Source organism: Pan paniscus, chromosome 3 (assembly GCF_029289425.2).
Source record: "Pan paniscus chromosome 3, NHGRI_mPanPan1-v2.0_pri, whole genome shotgun sequence".
Taxonomy (NCBI): Eukaryota; Metazoa; Chordata; class Mammalia; order Primates; family Hominidae; genus Pan; species Pan paniscus.
In genome coordinates, this window is record NC_073252.2 from 73017549 (window position 1) to 73035655 (window position 18107).

General features: G+C 43.6%; 1 protein-coding gene across 1 annotated transcript; it reads left to right on the forward strand.

The window, feature by feature from the left end:
* Positions 1-515: 515 nt before the first annotated feature.
* Positions 516-3258, forward strand: LOC100974587 (thioredoxin domain-containing protein 9-like). The gene has a single exon (XM_034958076.3). The coding sequence runs from the start codon at positions 593-595 to the stop codon at positions 1157-1159; it is 567 nt and encodes a 188-aa protein (XP_034813967.1). The 5' UTR covers positions 516-592; the 3' UTR covers positions 1160-3258.
* Positions 3259-18107: the final 14849 nt, after the last annotated feature.

The window sequence follows — 18107 nt, forward strand, 5'->3', positions numbered from 1 at the left end:
ATTACTCAAATCGATCTCTCCGGAAATTCAAAGGTTAGGGTTTCTCAAAGATAGTTTAGGGGAAGGGGTAGCTAGGCAATCGTGCTTGCTGCTGATTGGTTGGGGGCGCAATCATAGGGGTGTGGCAAATGGTCTTCATCCTCACTGAGCCCCTTCTGGCTGGGGCCACAGGAACTGTGACCAAGTCCAGGTGGAGCCATCGGTTGTGACATGCAAAAAACCTGAAAAGACATCTCCAAAGGCCAATCATAGATTATACAATAGTGATGGTATCTGGAGGAGTAATTGGGGAAGTTGGATATCTTGTGATCCCCAGAATAATGGCTGGCAATCATTTATGTCTACACCTTAGCAGAATTCAGGCTTCTCTATCATCCTAGTCTTGTGGTCTCTCATTAGCTTTACAAAGGCGGTTGAATTTTTGGGAAGGGTTGCTATCAATTAAACCAGAAACTAGATGTCTCCCTAACCACTGGCAGCTACTGCAAGGTTAAAGCCAGAGTGGACCTGTTTTTTGAAACTGCTGCTCTTTCACTTCTCAGGCATCACCGAGAGCTCAGCACCCAGGCTGAACTCTGTACCATTCAGAAGAATGGAAGCTGATGCATCTGTTGACATGTTTTCCAAAGTCCTGGAGAATCAGCTGCTTCAGACTACCAAACTGGTGGAAGAACATTTGGATTCTGAAATTCAAAAACTGGATCAGATGGATGAGGATGAATTGGAACACATTAAAGAAAAGAGACTCGAGGCACTAAGGAAAGCTCAACAGCAGAAACAAGAATGGCTTTCTAAAGGACATGGGGAATACAGAGAAATCCCTAGTGAAAGAGACTTTTTTCAAGAAGTCAAGGAGAGTAAAAAAGTGGTTTGCCATTTCTACAGAGACTCCACATTCAGGTGTAAAATACTAGACAGATTTCTGGCGATATTGTCCGAGAAACACCTCGAGACCAAATTTTTGAAGCTGAATGTGGAAAAAGCACCTTTCCTTTGTGACAGACTGCATATCAAAGTCATTCCCACACTAGCACTGGTAAAAGATGGGAAAGCACAAGATTATGTTGTTGGGTTTACTGACCTAGGAAATACAGATGACTTCACCACAGAAACTTTAGAATGGGGGCTCAGTTGTTCTGACATTCTTAATTACAGGTAACTTTTAACAAAAGAAGAGATTGATTTTAATTCATATATAGTTGATATTTTTACAAAAGATTTTTGTATTGTAACATTTATTTTATGAAATTAAGGCATTTCGGCTGATATGTAGAAAGTTTCTCAAAGGAAAAGCATGTTTTTTGAAGCGTGTAATATTAGCGTGATTTTACAGCAAAATCAGATTTATAGATAAAACTGATTTAATAGGTAAAACTGAGTCTCACCATACTCCTGACTATAAAAGTTTTCAGCTTAACCTATACTATTGATACTAATTTTGTATTAATCTGGAAACTTAAAATGGCAATCCAGTGTTGACTGTTCCCTAATTTAAGCCAGATTACTCAAATGGATACTGACTTAAGTGATTCTCTTTGATAAAATAAAAATTAAAAGCAGACTCTTGCAAAGAAAAAAAAAAAAAAAAAGAAACTAGATGTCTCCCAAAGTTAGCTTGGCCTAAGCCTAGGAATAATTAAGGGCAGCCTGAAGCCCAAAGGCAAGATGGAGGTTGGCCAGATCAGCTGTCCTTCACTGCCATAATTGTCTCACTGTTATAATGTTTGCAAAGGCAGTTCTACCGGGAGGAGAACTTCCTTCCCACCAGGCATAAAGAAACAAAAGAAGAAAGTAAATGTGTCAGCAGTACTCCTTGAGAACGTCAGTCCACGCTCCCACATATGGTCACAGCAGATTTAAACTCCCATTTTCCTTTCCACTCCTGGACCTCCTGGATCCCCCACTGCCTCTTCACATAGTGGTCCTACATTCTGGTTTGATGAAAACAATTCTAGGCCAGGTGTGGTGGTTCATGCCTGTAAAACTAGTGTTACTGGAAAGGGGTCCTGATCCAGACCCCAAGAGAAGGTTCTTGGATCTCTTGCAAGAAAGAATTCAAGGCGAATCCATAGAGTAATGTGAAAGCAAGTTTGTTAAGAAAGCAAAGGAACAGGCCAGGCGTGGTGGCTCAAGCCTGTAATCCCAGCACTTTCGGAGGCCGAGGCGGGCGGATCACGAGGTCAGGAGATTGAGACCATCCTGGCTAACAAGGTGAAACCCCATCTCTACTAAAAAATACAAAAAATTAGCCGGGCGTGGTGGCGGGCACCTGTAGTCCCAGCTACTCAGGAGGCTGAGCCAGGAGAATGACGTGAACCCAGGAGGCAGAGCTTGCAGTGAGCCGAGATCGTGGCACTGCACTCCAACCTGGGCAACAGAGCGAGACTCTGTCTCAAAAAAAAAAAAAAAAAAAAAAGAAAGGAAAGTAAAGGAATAAAGAATGGCTACTTCATAGGCAGAGCAGCGCCATGGGCTGCTCAGCTGCTTACACTTATTGTTACTTCTTGATGATATGCTAAACAAGGGGTAGATTATTCATGAGCTTTCTGGGAGGTGGGTGGGCAATTTCCGTAACTGAGGGTTCCTCCCCTTTTTAGACTATATAGGGTACTTGCTGACATTGCCATGGCATTTGTAAACTGTCAGTGCGCTGGTGGGAGTGTCTTTTAGCATACTAATGCATTATAATTAGCAATATAATGAGCAGTGAGGATGACCAGAGGTCACTTTCATTGCCATCGTGGATTTGGTGGGTTTTTGCTGGCTTCTTTACCACAACCTGCTTTATCAGCAAGGTCTTTGTGACCTGTATCTTGTGCCGATCTCCTATGTCATCCTGTGACTTGAGTGCCTAACCTTCCGGGAATGCAGCCCAGTAGGTCTCAGCCTTATTTTACCCAGTCTCTATTCAAAATGGAGTTGTTCTGGTTCAAATGACTCTGACACTAGCACTATAGGAAGCTGAGGCGGGAGGATCGCTTGAGCTCAGGAGTTCAAGACCAGACTGGGCAACATAGCGAGACCTTGTCAGTACAAAATACAAACAAAATTAGCCGGGAGTGGTGGCATCTGCTTGTAGTCCCAGCTACTTAGAATGCTGAGATGGGAGAATTGCTTCAGCTCAGCAAGTCAAGGCTGCAGTGTGCTATGATCGTGCCACTGCACTCCAGCCTGGGTGACAGAGTGAGACCCTGTCTCAAAACAAAAAATAAAGCAATTGCAAATATTTGAAACCCCCAAAAAGAACGGGGAAGGGGTGAATCCTATCTTTACTTAATATTTTGGTTATTGTTCATGATCAGTTCTTTTGCATTAATTTTGATTTGCTAAAATACTGCATTAAAATACCATTTATCCTAATTACCGAGAGTCTAGGCATCCCCTTCCTTACCTCACCCTAGTCCCAGCCCTTCAAGTGCCTCAATTTATAAGACTTTCTGGTAAGAGCCCTTTAGTGAGCTCACCTGTTGCGTTCTGAATAGGGATCAGTTTTTTAATGTTTTCATATACATTTTCAGGAACACAGCTAGTATATAACAAAAGGAAGGACTCTCCTGTATATTTTTTCTTGGTGTTTTAAAGCCCATGCATACGAACAAATGTCTCCAATGACACAGAATCTCCAACTCCAGTTGCAAATCCTCTCTCACCCAACAGGCACTCTTTATTCTGAAGAGAACTTCCTTTAACCCTGAGTAGGAACTAAAATTCAAGTCATGTAAAAACAACACTTTTCAAAAGTGCCAGTATTTTGCTTTCTTCCTGTCCTCTGGTATGTGTTCAAAGTGCTTTTTTTAACAAACTAGTCTGACAGAAACCGCAACTGCAGGAAGCTGGAGCCCAAAATAAATAACTATATTAAAAAAAAACCACTTAGGTTCAGCTCTTAAAGAGCTAAACAGGCTCATAGCAAGTAAAACCCAGTCCTCTGCAGTAAAACCACCTCCCTCCCTACCTTATTGCTGAAAGTCAAGCCCCTGCCCTCCTACCCTAGACTTTCCATCCTAAGAGTCCCAGTCCCTCCTACTTTGAAGCCAAACGCATGGCTCCAGAGATGCCTGGCTTCACTCTGCCTCCTTCCTCCTGGAGGGCCGGAGCAGGGGCTTCACACTCACAGGGTGACAGAGCAGCACAGGACAGAATGACTCAGGTGGCAGGAACGCTCTGGTTGCTTGATGAGCAAAGCGTGTGGGGGAGGAGCAAATGGCTTCGATCAAGCAGCAGATGAGCAAGGCAGTCTAAGAGGAGAAAAGGGAATCACATAATGTGTATTTGTACTTTCTTTAAAAAAAAAAAAAAAGACCAAAAACCAAAGAAACAAAGCTCAGATTCTACTTAGCGATCTCAAGACTTGCCCACAGATACTCAACTAAGTGTTTAACAATGTCTACACCCTGTCCAGGCCAGCCTGTGTCTCTTCTCCAGCCCGTAGCTGTCAGGTTGTTTTATACGCTGGTGCCACCTGTAGGGCGTGGTACAGGGGGGCCTGCTGGATTACATCTTAGTGTGTATTTACTACACATGCTGCCTGAACTGCCTGCATTCTGGCTGTGGCCTGGTGTATATCCCAGGCCTTGGGTCATTTCCATCCTACATCTCCCAGAGCCCATAGATACCCAGGGTAGCCTTTAAAACTGGTGTCAGGCTGGGGCTGGAAAGTACCACCCAGATCCAGAACCAGCCTGCAGAATCCAGCTGCCTGGGGTTTGGGAGGGAAAGCCTTGACAGGCACTAAGCTGGCTGTTCCCTGTGAGTCAGAGCACACTGCACTGAGAGTTGCATCCCTTGGGATGGGTTGAACGGTCACAACCAGAGGATACAGAGAGTCTCTTCCTTACCTCCTTCAAGCCAACCACGGGCTTTGTGTATTAGTTTTTTCATGTACAAAGCTGTCAAATAGTAAGGTCGAAGGGTATTCCTTGTCCCCTCTTGCTAATAATGCAGGATTCTAGCCCTCTCTGCTTCTCATCTTAGTCTATTTCTGAATGCTCACAGGAGTTTATCTTGCATCCTTATGATTAAGTCAGTTCAATTTCAATGTTATGTCCTGGACTCTGCTGCCAGTGTCTGGCACTGAAACCCTGTGCTGCTAAAGTGCAGGGCAAAGTAGGGAGACAGCATCATGTCCCCCTTTTTATAGGTTTCACTCTGTTGTTAGGATATAGGAGTGGTACAGTAGGCCAAAAAGTGACCCCCCAAAAGATATCCACATCAAACCCCTAAATCTGTGAATGTTCCCTTGCTGGGGAGAAAAGGTCTTTGCCGATGTGATGAAATTAAGGATCTTGACAGGAGGTGCTTATTCGGCATTATCCAGGTGGACCCCAAATGCAATCACATGTATCGTTATAAGATAGACACACGGAGGGGTTGGACGTGGTGGCTCATGCCTGTAATCCCAGTACTTTGGGAGGCTGAGGTGGGCAGATCACCTGAGGTCGGGAATTCAAGACCAGCCTGACCAACATGGAAAAACACCGTCTCTACTAAAAATACAAAATTAGCTGGGCGTGGTAGCGGGGTGCCTGTAATCCCAGCTACTCTGGAGGCTGAAGCAGAAGAATCGCTTTAACCCAGTGGGCAGAGATTGCGGTGAGCTGAGATGGTGCCATTGCACTCCAGCCTGGGCAACAAGAGCGAAACTCTGTCTCAAAAAAAAAAAAAAAAAGATAGACACACAGACAAGACACAGACATACTACAGAAGACATACAGAGGGGAAGTCAATGGAAAACTGAGAGATGTGGAACGATGCTGGGACATCGGAAGACAGAGGAGGGTAGGAACGGATTGTCCCCCAGGGCCCTGGAGAGAGTGTGGTGCTGCTGACACCTTAATTTCAGACTTCTGACCTCCAGAAGTGTGAGACAATAAATTTCTGTTGTGTGGAATTTAGTTTGTGGTAATTTGTTACTGCAGTCTCAGGAAAGGAAGATGAGCAATGTTGTTTATATTCTCCCAATGCCCTGCAGGGGTTTCTTTTGTGTATTTGTCCTCTAATTGGGTGAGTGTTCTCAATTGAAAGAGCTCTTTCGGTTATTGCTCCCATAGGACTCAGACATGAGTAGACGGTGATCCTGGGCTCGGACAAGTAGCAGCCACCAAACTCTACTAGAGATCCTGTCTCCCCTCTGCACAAATTCGTTCTGTCTGGTTCCCTCTTCCTTTAGGAGAGTTCTGTCCACGGGGTTCCTCAGGCCCTCCTGGAGTAGACTTCAGATGGGCCACCCCGAAAAACTCACGTGGAGATCTTAATGCCGGGGGGAGATTGGACTCACCTCGGAAATAACATGATACACAGGCATGTGTAAACGCAATGTGCAAAACTTGGCTGCCTGGGTTCCTAACAGACTCGAATGCATTTGGAGAGCAGGATGAGGTTTCTTTGTAGCTGGCATAAGATAAAATTCCATTACAAGTTGCATCCAAATTACCCACTAGCTGCTGCTGCTGCTTCTTTTTTTTGTTTGTTTTTGGCAGAGTCCCGCTGTGTCGTCCAGGCTGGAGTGCAGTGGTGTGATCTCGGCTCACTGCAACCTCCCTTCACCCCCGGGTTCAAGTGAACCTCCTGTCTCAGCCTCCTGAGTAGCTGAAATTACAGGTACCGGCCACCACGCCCAGCTAATTTTTTTTTTTTTTTTTTTTTGGTATATTTAGCAGAGACGGGGTTTCGCCATGTTGGCCAGGCTGATCTCAAACTCCTGACCTCAAGTGATCTGCCTGCCTCGGCCTCCCAAAGTGCTGGGAGTACAGGTGTGAGCCACCGCGCCCGGTCTCCTGCCAGCTTTGTTGAATGGCCTTCATTGCCTAAAATACTCTCTTCCTCAACTTCAACAAGGGGCTGAAGACTCTACTGTGAAAACCCCTTTTTTATGTTACCAATTTGTACCATAGGTATTCTTCATCTGGAGAACAAGTTACCTCAGAGGACTGCAATTTTAAATAAAGATACCCCAAGCCACCATTTATGATTATCTTCTTCTGGGCACTATAGAAAATTCCTAAACAAAATGTTGTTGTACTGTCGTGCCCAGTGGAAACTTACTTTCTAAAAAAAAAAAAAAGCTATTGGCCAGGTGCAGTGGCTCCTGCCTGTAATCTCAGCACTTTGGGAGGCTGAGTGGGGAGGATCACTTGAGACCAGGTGTTTAAGATCTGCCTGAGCAACACAACAAGACCCCATCTCTACAAAAAATTTTAAAATTACCTGGGCATGGCGTTGCGCTTCTGTAGTCCTAGCTACTTGGGAGACTGAGGAGGGAGGATCACTTGAGCCCGGGAGTTTGAGGGTGCAGTGAGCTATGATCATGCCACTGCACTCCAGCCTGAATGACAGAGCAAGATTCTGTCTCTAAAAAAAAACAAACTTTTTTTTATTTTATAATATATCTCAGAGAGGCTTTTATATCCATATATTGAGTGTCCTTGACCTTTCTTTGTGTCAGTATTATTCCATTGTGTAGATGTAACATCAGTTTTTTTTTTAGACGGAGTCTCACTCTGTTGCCCAGGCTGGAGTGCAGTGGCATGATCTCAGCTCACTGCAACCTCTGCCTCCAGACTTCAAGCAATTCTTCCGCTTCAGCCTCCTGAGTAGCTGGGACTACAGGCGTGCACCACCACATCCCCGGCTAATTTTTGTATTTTTAGTGCAGACAGGGTTTCACCATATTGGCCAGGCTGGTCTCAAACTCCTGACCTTGTGATCCACCCGCCTCGGCCTCCCAAAGTGCTGGGATTACAGGCGTGAGCCACTGCGCCCCGCTGTACATCAGTTTTTCAAAAAACTTGTCCCCTATGATGGACATTTAGCAACAACCTAAATTTAAAATTAGGCTGGGTGCAGAGGCTCACACCTGTAATCCTATCACTTTGGGAAGCTGAGGTGGGTGGATTACTTGAGCCCAGGAGTTCAAGACCAGTCTGGGCAACATGGCAGAATCCCATCTCTACTAAGAATACAAAAAATTGGCCGAGCGTCATGGAATGTGCTTAAAGTCCCAGCTGCTCAGGAGGCTGAGGTGGGAGGATCACTTGAGTCTGGGAGGCAGAGGTTGAAGTGAGCCAAGATGGCACCACTGCACTCCAGCCTGGGTGACAGAATGAGACCCTGTCTCAAAAAATAGAAAACAGGCTGGCTTGGTGGCTCACGCCTGTAATCCCAGCACTTTGGGAGGCTGAGGCGGGTGGATCACTTGAGGTCAAGAGTCCGAGACCAGCCTGGCCAACATGGTGAAACCCTGTCTCTACTAAAAATACAAAAATTAGCCAGGCTTGGTGGCATATGCCTGTAATCCCAGCTACTCAGGAGGCTGAGGGAAGAGAATTGCTTGAACCCAGGAAGTGGAGGTTACAGTGAGCTGAGATCACTGTACAGTGAGCTGAGATCATTGCACTCCAGCCTGGGCGACAGAGTGAGACTCTGTCTTAAAATAAATAAATTAATTAATTAAATTAAATGAAAAAAATTAAAAAATTAATACTTCTAAAAAAACAGGAACGAATTTCACAGTGCTCTCAGTATATTAGTAAAATATTTTCCAATAAAAATTATTTTTAATACTATCTTATTTTAAAATACATACATATATGTGTTTTTATTTTATAATATATCTCAGAGAGGTTTTTATATCTATATATTGAGTGTCCTTGACCTTTCTTTGTGTCAGTATTATTCCATTGTGTAGATGTAACATAGTTTTTTAAAAACTTGTCCCCTATAATGAACATTTTGCAATATATATATATATTTACTTGTAATAAATCTACATGTTTTACAGAGCAACCAGATTTAGTAAACCTCCAAATGCCCCATCGGATGGGGCCATGAGGGCAGGGAAGCCATATGAAAGGCCCACAAGACTTGGGGAAGGATTGCATAGAGGGATTGGTGCAGAGCCTGAAAAGCAGGTTAGTCCTGATCCCGGGGCTGCACCATTATCCTGGACAAATTCCAAGGCCATCTGCTTTGCCTGTCAAGCCTAATGGTTTTCAAGTTTCTGGTGTCGAACAAGTAGGAATAGAGAAACTTACTTAAGTTACCTCCAGCTAATGAAGAAATATTGAAGTTCTTTTGAAGTTGGGTCATAAACATTTTACCAAGAAGAGGAAGTAACAATTGTCTTAGGGTAACATTGATAAAATATCCTAATCCTTTGATGTCAGTGTAGGAAACAGCTGAGTAATTTATTAGCAAGCTTATGCTTTAAGTACAATTATTGTAGAAGAAAAATGTTCATATCTGAATTTTGCTCTCAGTTGCTCTCAAAGCAGTTTCTCCTCAAGTTCATTAATAACCATGTGTTTAAAAATTTTATCTTTAGACAACATATAAACAGCATGATGAAAATGAACCAAATGCTTCTTATTGACTATATATTTTACACATAAAAATGAGCCATTAGTTTAGATACTCTGATTCTCTTTCCAGTTCACAGAAAAATGACCTATAATTTGTTTTATTTTACCAAATAAAGAATGAATTTGAAAATACCCTTTCCTGGCCAGGCGCGGTGGCTCACGCCTGTAATTCCAGCACTTTGGGAGGCCGAGGCGGGTGGATCATGAGGTCAGGAGTTCAAGATCAGCCTGGCCAGCATGGTGAAACCCTGTCTCTACTAAAAAAAATACAAAAAATTAGCCGGGTGTGGAGGCACACACCTGTAATCCCAGCTACTCGGGAGCCCAAGGCAGGAGAATCACTTGGACACGGGAGGCTGAGGTTGCAGTGAGCGCAGATCGCGCCATTGCACTCCAGCTTGGGCAACAAGAGAGAAACTACGTCTCAAAATAAAAAGAAAGAAAGAAAAGAAAAGAAAATACCCTTTCCATTCTCCTTTTGTCTCCATTCTCCTTTTGACTTTTTTTTTTTTTTTTTTTCTTTTTTTTGAGACGGACTCTCGCTCTGTCGCCCAGGCTGAAGTGCAGTGGCGCCATCTCGGCTCACTGCAAGCTCCGCCTCCCCGGTTCATGCCATTCTCCTGCCTCAGCCACCCGAGTAGCTGGGACTACAGATGCTCGCCACTAGGCCCGGATAATTTTTTTGTATTTTTTTTTTTTTTAGTAGAGACGGGGTTTCACCATGTTAGCAAGGATGGTCTCCATCTCCTGACCTCGTGATCCGCCCGCCTCGGTACAGGCGTGAGCCACCGCGCCCGTCCTCCATTCTCTTTTTGATAGAATGTGGAAACATAGAGAAAAGAGTCTTCCACTCCTGCCTTATCATTGCTTCTTCCTAGTGATAATCTTTGCATTTGTTTGGCACAAGATGTGATGTTGCAAACGGCTGAGCCTCATGCTTCCAACTCCAAGGGAATTCCTGGGTGTAGAAGAATTCTTGTTCCCCTTCACCCTTCAGAGTTCAATGGAAATCAACTAATTAACTTTACAAAAGGTGGATTAATAAGAGAAAAGGCATACAAATTTGTATTAACTTGCACGGAGTGAAAATCACAGAGTGATTATCCCTCAACCCAATGGGGTACAGATGCTCATATACCTTTCTTCTTAGGGGAAAGGGGGATGGAGACGTGTAGATAATTTTACGGGCGTAGTAAATGATTTTTAGAGGAATTCAATGGGCTTGAAGAACATAAAATGGCCTGGACAAGTCTGTTGGGCCCGCAGAGCAGACGATGGTTTCTGACAAAAGTCTATCCAGGTGTGTTGACAGGCTTTAAGTCTTTCTTTCTGTGATAGGAATTTTCAGTTAATTAAAATTCAAGGAAGGGACCAGAGATCATTGTTTTCCTCTTTGGCAGGTCTGAACTTTGGGCAGATAAGGGAACTTCAGAGAACAACTTCATCTCGTGCTTTGGGAGAGATAGGGGATCAAGAGGAAGGTGGAGGGGGAAGGTTAGAGAGACCTTGAGCCTTCTTCTTTAGTTCAGCATGTCAAAGCACCATATTTTGGGGTATTTGTTTCTGAACCCCAACATCTGCAAATTATGGGAGTCAAATTGTCCTCACTCAGGTTTATGACTGCCATGCTCCTGTTTTGCGAGATAGGCTGTGATTTTTCTTTCCCCACTTTTATTTTTTTTTTTTGGGACGGAGTCTCGCTCTGTCACCAGGCTGGAGTGCAGTGGCACGATCTCGGCTCACTGCAACCTCTGCCTCCCGTGTTCAAGTGATTCTCCTGCCTCAGCCTCTTGAGTAGCTGGGACTACAGGCGCCCACCACTGCGCCCGGCTAATTTTTGTATTTTTAGTAGAGACAGGATTTCACCATTTTGGTCAGGATGGTCTTGATCTCTTGACCTCGTGATCCACCTGCCTTGGCCTCCCAAAGTGCTGGGATTACAGGTGTGAGCCACTGCACCTGGCCTCTTTCCCCACTTTGGCAAACTCAGTGTGTCTCCACAAATAACAGAATCCTCGGTAGCTAGTACATTGGTCCCATAATGAGGCTATGTAATGTGTTATGTGAAAGCAACAATCAAATTCTCACCATCCTTCAGATTGTTTTACTCTTTCCAATTCTGGATTGTAAGTTCCCTGTTCACTGTGACTGCTAACTCTTCCTAAAGGGGATGCAAATTGAATTGTGTGATTTGAATTTTAGATTGTAAACTCATCTTCAGTGAAACATGTTTTTGCTGTGAATTTCTCATGAGGCCCTGACAGTGAAAGTGTCTCTACTGAGCAGTTTCCTGTTTAGTTCTGCCAGATCATTGAAGGTTTCAACAGTCCCGACCAGTTTTGTGTTAATTTGTTGCCTTATATGCTTAGAGTTTCTGCAGCACAAAGGGAGTGTAAAAATCAGGTCTTAGGCTTTGTTTTCTCACAAGTGATATTTTCTTTTCTTTTCTTTTCTTTTTTTTTTTTGAGACAAAGTCCCACTGTGTCACCCAGGCTGGAGTGTAGCGGTGCAGTCTCGGCTCACTGCAACCTCTCCCTCCCAGGTTCAAGTGATTCTCATGCCTCAGCCTCCCAAGTAGCTTGGACTACAGGCATGCACCACCACACCTAGCTAATTTTTATAATTTTTAATAGTTGCCCAGGCTGGTCTCGAACTCCTGACCTCAGGTTATCTGTCTGCCTCATCCTCCCAAAGTGTTGGAATTATAGACCTGAGCCACCATGCCCGACCAACAAGTGATATTTTCTTAACACCCAAGGTCTCAGACAGTTGGCATGCTGTGGGATCTACTTCCCCAGGACAGTGGGAAGAGTTTTTCTAGGCCATGATTTCTGGACAGAGTAGCTCTTTAATGTTTCAAGATTTATTTAGAGTCCAAATTCCAGCTCTCCTATTCCACATGGACAAAAGTCATCATATTTTCTGTCCCTAGCCCAGTGTCTAGGGCTCACAGTTGAGCCTAAAATCCATCCAGAAAAATTTTGGATGGAAAGCAAGCAATAAATAGTGAAATCAAAGGACTATTAAGCCAGGTGCAGTGGGGTGTGCCTGTAATCCCATTACTTGGGAGACTGAGGTGAGAGGATTGCTTGAGCTCAGGAGTTCGAGACCAGCCTGGGCAATATAGCAAAACCCAATCTCCATTAGAAAAAATAAATAAAGAAATATAAAAGGAAGGCTGGGTGTGGTGGCTCACATCTGTAATCCCAGCACTTTGGGAGGCTGAGGTAGTCAGATCACCTGGGGTCAGGAGTTCGAGACCAGCCTGGACAACATGGCGAAACCCTATCTTTACTAAAAATACAAAAATTAGCTGGGTGTGGTGGTGTGTGCCTGCAATCCCAGCTACTCAGGAGGCTGAGGAAGGAGAACTGCTTAAATCTGGGAGGTGGAGGTTGCAGTGAGCCAAGATCGTGTCTCGGCACTCCAGCCTGGGATACAGAGTGAGACTAAAAAGGGTTTTACTTTGTAAATGCTAAATTTGAGGTGATATGTGAACTTGAGTTTGTTGGAAAGGCTGTTTCTCACTCTATCTCCCTGTACGTTATTTGTTACATATAATTTAACATACATATTAAGGCCAGGCACAGTGGCTCACACCTATAATCCTAGTACTTTGGGAGGCTGAGGCGGGTGGATCACTTGAGCCCATAAGTTTGAGATCAGCCTGGGCAACTTGGAGAAACCTGTCTCTACAAAAAATAGAGAAATTAGTTGGGCCTGGTTGCACACTCCTGTAGTCCCAGCTACTCTGAAAGCAGATGTAGGATCACTTGAGCCTGGTCAAGCCTGCAGTGAGCTCAGATTGTGCCACTGCACTCCAGCCTGGGTGACAGAGGGAGAACTTTTCTCAAAAAATAAAATAAATAGAATATGTATTTTAAATATTCACCTGGACAAGACCAGAGCCAATTTGGGGCAAAATCGTTAAGTCCATAAGTTCAGGGGCCTCCCAACCCTTGCTGGAGCAGATGTCAAGAAGAGTGGCCCTGTGGTGAAGTGGAAAAAATTGACTTTGGAGCCAGGCAAGCCTGGGTTCAAGTCCTGTCTGTGGCATTTAGTAGCCATGTGACTTTGGTAAAATCAGTTAATTTTTCTGAGCCCCAGTTACTTTTCTACAAAATAAGGAGAATAGTGATCACCCTTCAGTGTTGTTGAGAGTATTAAATTATGTAAAGTAGTTTAGGAGTTACATCATACATATAATCAACTTACATGAATTCCACAGCACTGGCCTTTCTTCCCCTTTTTCCTCTTTTATGTAATTAAACATTCTGAAATACGCTTTAGTTTCTAAATGAAATCTTGCTCTGTCACCCAGGCTGGAGTGCAGTGGCATGATTTTGGCTCCCTGTAGCCTGAACTCCTGGGCTCAAACAACCCTCCTTCCCCAGCCTCGCAAGTAGGTGGGACTACAGGGACACACCAACACACTTGGCTAATTGTTATATTTTTTTGGTAGATATGGGGTCTCACTATGTTGTTTGAACTCCTGGGCTCAAGCGACCCTCTCGCCTTGGCCTTCCAAAATGCTGGAATTATAGGTGCGAGCCATTGCGCCCGGCCCTGAAATACGCTTTTAATATGTAATTTTAGTTATATATGTTTTTATATGTAATTTTAATTATATATGTAAGAAGTATGTTTTACATTTATACGTACATGTTGGCATAAAAGAATATATACATGTCTCTATGTGTGCAGTATTTTCTGAGTTATTTAAGAAATTTTCAAGACTCATTTTGGCAATAGGCAACTTTTGCCCCAGATATTTGCTTTGGAATCTCACTCCCACATGAGATTTTGTTCTGTTGGTTTCAGAAGGTGTTCAACAAACTTTAGCCCCCTTTCCTCCTTTGCTCCTAATTTGTTTCTATGTTTTAGGTTTCTACTGAAATACCTGATGATCTCATGCTGTCACTGTTAACTCCTGTGAAAGGAAGGCATCCAGTATCTTTATCCTAAGCATTTGGAGATCATGGGTTCCAGCTTCCAGAGCACCACTGAAGTGGGGAAGGAAGAGCATGGGGATCAAAGATCAACCTAAAGGGCAGTGCGATTTTTTTTTTCTTATCAACATTGTAATGAAACAGGCCATGCCTGTAATCCCAGCATGTAGGAGGATAAGGTGGGCAGATCACTTGAGGTCAGGAGTTTGAGACCAGCCTGGCCAACGTGGTAAAACCCAGTCTCTACTAAAAAAAATGCAAAAATAAACATGGTAAAATTGGTTTCTGTTATATATTGTTCACTTAAAGTTGCAGTTTCCGAGAACCTATTAATGATATTAGGTGTGGATTTGACTACTTTGCTTTGTCCCTTGTGCATATTCTCCTTCAGTGAGCTTGGCAGGGAAGTCCAGTGCAGGATTCTGGTATTCCAAGATCTTCTGACTATAATACCATCACATAACATGATTACATCTTACTTTGACATGTTGGATGCTACAATGTTTAGGGTCTTTATTTGCATATCAGAGATCTTTGTATAATACAATTAAAAATTAGTAAGTAAAAAAAAATTCACTGCCTTGCATTTTCTCTGGGAAGTTAAGAATACCATAGAAATAATCAGCAGATAGGAGAGTAAGCGCTAAAGTTTGTGATCCAGGTTTTGGTGCTGGAATTGTCCAGAGAGCAGCAGATGCCAGAAGGATCGCAGAGGCTTCAGGGCAAGGCAGACTTGAACTAAACACTCATAACCTCATGAGAAACGCCCGGACGGGGCTGGCAAACTCATCCAGCTGAAGGGCTGTCCTCCAGACAGCAGTTTGGACAATCGTTTCCAAAGTCATATGGCAAGTTTGTATTTGAATCGTGGGAATCTGATGCAATAAGTGATGCGGGCAACTGAAGCCACTGAGCATTGGAAACACTTGACCTTCAATGGGTGCTGGTGTTCAGATTCCAAGTATTCTGACTGCTTCTGGGGCTAAGGAGGAATGGTGCCAGCCCCTAGGGAGAGGGAAATGGCAAGAGGATGTCACATGCCTAGTCCCAGCTGAGTGGGCTGGAGCTTCAGTCCCAGCAGGGGACTGTGTCTAGGTCATAGAGAGAGAAGCCTTGTACAGGAACTTGGGAAACTAGTGATGTTGAGGGGGTTGAGGGGGATAAGTGGAGGGCAGAGGCTTCATTTTACTTGCATTCCCAGGAACTCATCTCTGGGCACACCAGCTACTCCTGGGAGTAAGGCACCAATGTTACTTCCAGACCCAACTAGGTAAATGGGTAAGGGACTTGCTTAGAATTGGTTTAAGGATCAAGAATGACTGAGCCTGCAGCTGAGGAGACCGAGTAATGTCAACTGAAGAATCACATAATTTATACATTTAGAAAAAATTCTTTTTTTTTTTTTTTTTCCAGAGACGAAGTCTTATTCTGTCACTCAGGCTGGAGTGCAGTGGTGCGATCTCGGCTCACTGAAACCTCCACCTCCCAGGTTCAAATGATTCTTGTGCCTCAGCCTCCTGAGTGGCTGGGATTACAGGCACCCACCACCATGTCTGGCTAATTTTTGTATTTTTAGTAGAGATGGGGTTTCACCATGTTGGCCAGGCTGGTCTTGAACTCCTGGCTCAAGTGGTTTACCCGCCTCGGCCTCCCAAAGTACTGGGATTATAAGTGTGAGCCACTGCACCTGGTCAGAAAAAAGACTTTTTTTTAAAAAATTTATTATTATTATACTTTAAGTTTTAGGGTACATGTGCACAATGTGCAGGTTAGTTACATATATATACATGTGCCATGCTGGTGCGCTGCACCCACTAACTCGTCATCTAGTATTAGGTATATCTCCCAACGCTATCCCTCCCCCCTCCCCCCACCCCACAACAGTCCCCAGAGTGTGATGTTCCCCTTCCTGTGTCCATGTGTTCTCATTGTTCAATTCCCACCTATGAGTGAGAATATGCGGTGTTTGGTTTTTTGTTCTTGCGATAGTTTACTGAGAATGATGATTTCCAATTTCATCCATGTCCCTACAAAGGACATGAACTCACCATTTTTTATGGCTGCATAGTATTCCATGGCGTATATGTGCCACATTTTCTATAAAGGGTTACAGCCCGTAAGGTGGCTGTCCTCACAGGCTGCAAAGTGTAGCCTCTGGCAGAGATTGTTAGCAAGCACTTCAAGGAAGGGGAGGGTGGAACAGGGATTTATGCTGAATGTGTTGGCCAGGTATATGTATTCACCAGGTTACAGGAGGAGCTATGAATATTCATGGAGGAGATCACAATGCATGTGTACCAAATAAACATATATGTTACATAAGATCCATGTTCACTTTTAACAAATGAGAAGACAACATTTAAATGCATTACAATTAGACCCTCTGCATCAAAAGGTTAAGCAGGGACATGAAGGCACTCAGTGCCCAGCCTCTGTAAACCAGCTAGAACCAGTCCACAGTCAGTGGTCTCTTATCAGGAGAAAGTTACTGAAATTAGTGTACTGTCCAATCAAAGCTGTAGTTGTGGCTTGTAAAACGGGTGTGTGTGTGGGGGGGTGGTCAGTTAGCATCTGGCAGTGAGGGAGTTGAATTGTTTTAATATTGCTTATCTCAAGGACAGTACTTGCTTAGCTGATAGAGAAAAAGAAAAGTCCCGTGGCAGTCAAAACATAGTTTATTCTTTAAGTGTAAGGGGTGTGTGACTTAACCTTTCTCTGGCATGGCCTTATGTCCTGTTTATACTTTGGTATCTTATTGCCACAAAGAGTCTATTCTGTGAGTCTTATGATCTCGAATTTAACATTAATGCTGGTCAGCTGTGGTGTCTAAACTACACGAAGAGGGGAGCACAATGAGGCCCATCTGGCCTCCTGTCCCATCATGGCTGGGAACTCAGTTTTTAAGGTTTCTCTGGGGTCCCCTTGGCCAAGAGGGGGTCTGTTCAGTTGGTTGAGGGCTTAGGATTTTATTTTTAGTTCTCAGTGACATAGAAGTGGATTTAGCTCTTGGAAGGATGCTTAGCCCAGTGCCAGAGCATAGCAGGGACTCAATAAATGTTGATTGAGGTGATGACTGAGGTTGAAGAGACAAAAGAAATACATAGGAAACATTTTTTCCCACAATGTGAGAACATATATCACCAAAAACTACATTGTATGGCTCAGCCAAAATTATGTAGGAGATTGCATTGGTTAGGATAAAGGCTATGCTACTGCAAAAAAGAGACTCAAAAATTCAGAGACTTAAAAAGGATAAAAATGTATTTCTCTTTGATATAACAATTTGATTAGTCTAGGCTATCAAGACAGCTTTACTTACGAGGCCATTCAGGATCAATTGCTTCTTCCACCATTGCTTAGGGCTGCAGTTCCTAAACTGTGTACCAACTTGTCCCAGGGAGCTTCAGTGAACTGCTAGGGGCACCATGGAATGTTTCAAATTTTTAACAAAGACACAGTGATCCTCAACATCTGACATGCCACAAAAACTACTAGCTACTAGGTAGTTCACAGTATCAACTTTAGATAGCACTACTTTCCTTTTGATGACGTCGTGTTTTTGTAAAGCTAGGTCTTTGGTGGTTGCTATGATAAAAAGTAAGTGTTATGAGAAAATCAGTGTGAAACAGTGAATAAAGGTGGCAGTGTCCAATGTGAATCCAAGGTCTGAGGACTTGTACAGTGTCCAACAGGTGCACATTCCCATTACCAAGTAATTGCAGTTGTTTAAAAGTAAAATAAAATGTTGTTTTTATTTCAATTTATGTAAATTTTATTTTTGCAAATGACTACTAAGTGT

Bases quoted from the DNA above. Each gene is read 5' to 3' on its own strand.
- LOC100974587 (XM_034958076.3), top strand. From the start codon at position 593: ATGGAAGCTGATGCATCTGTTGACATGTTTTCCAAAGTCCTGGAGAAT.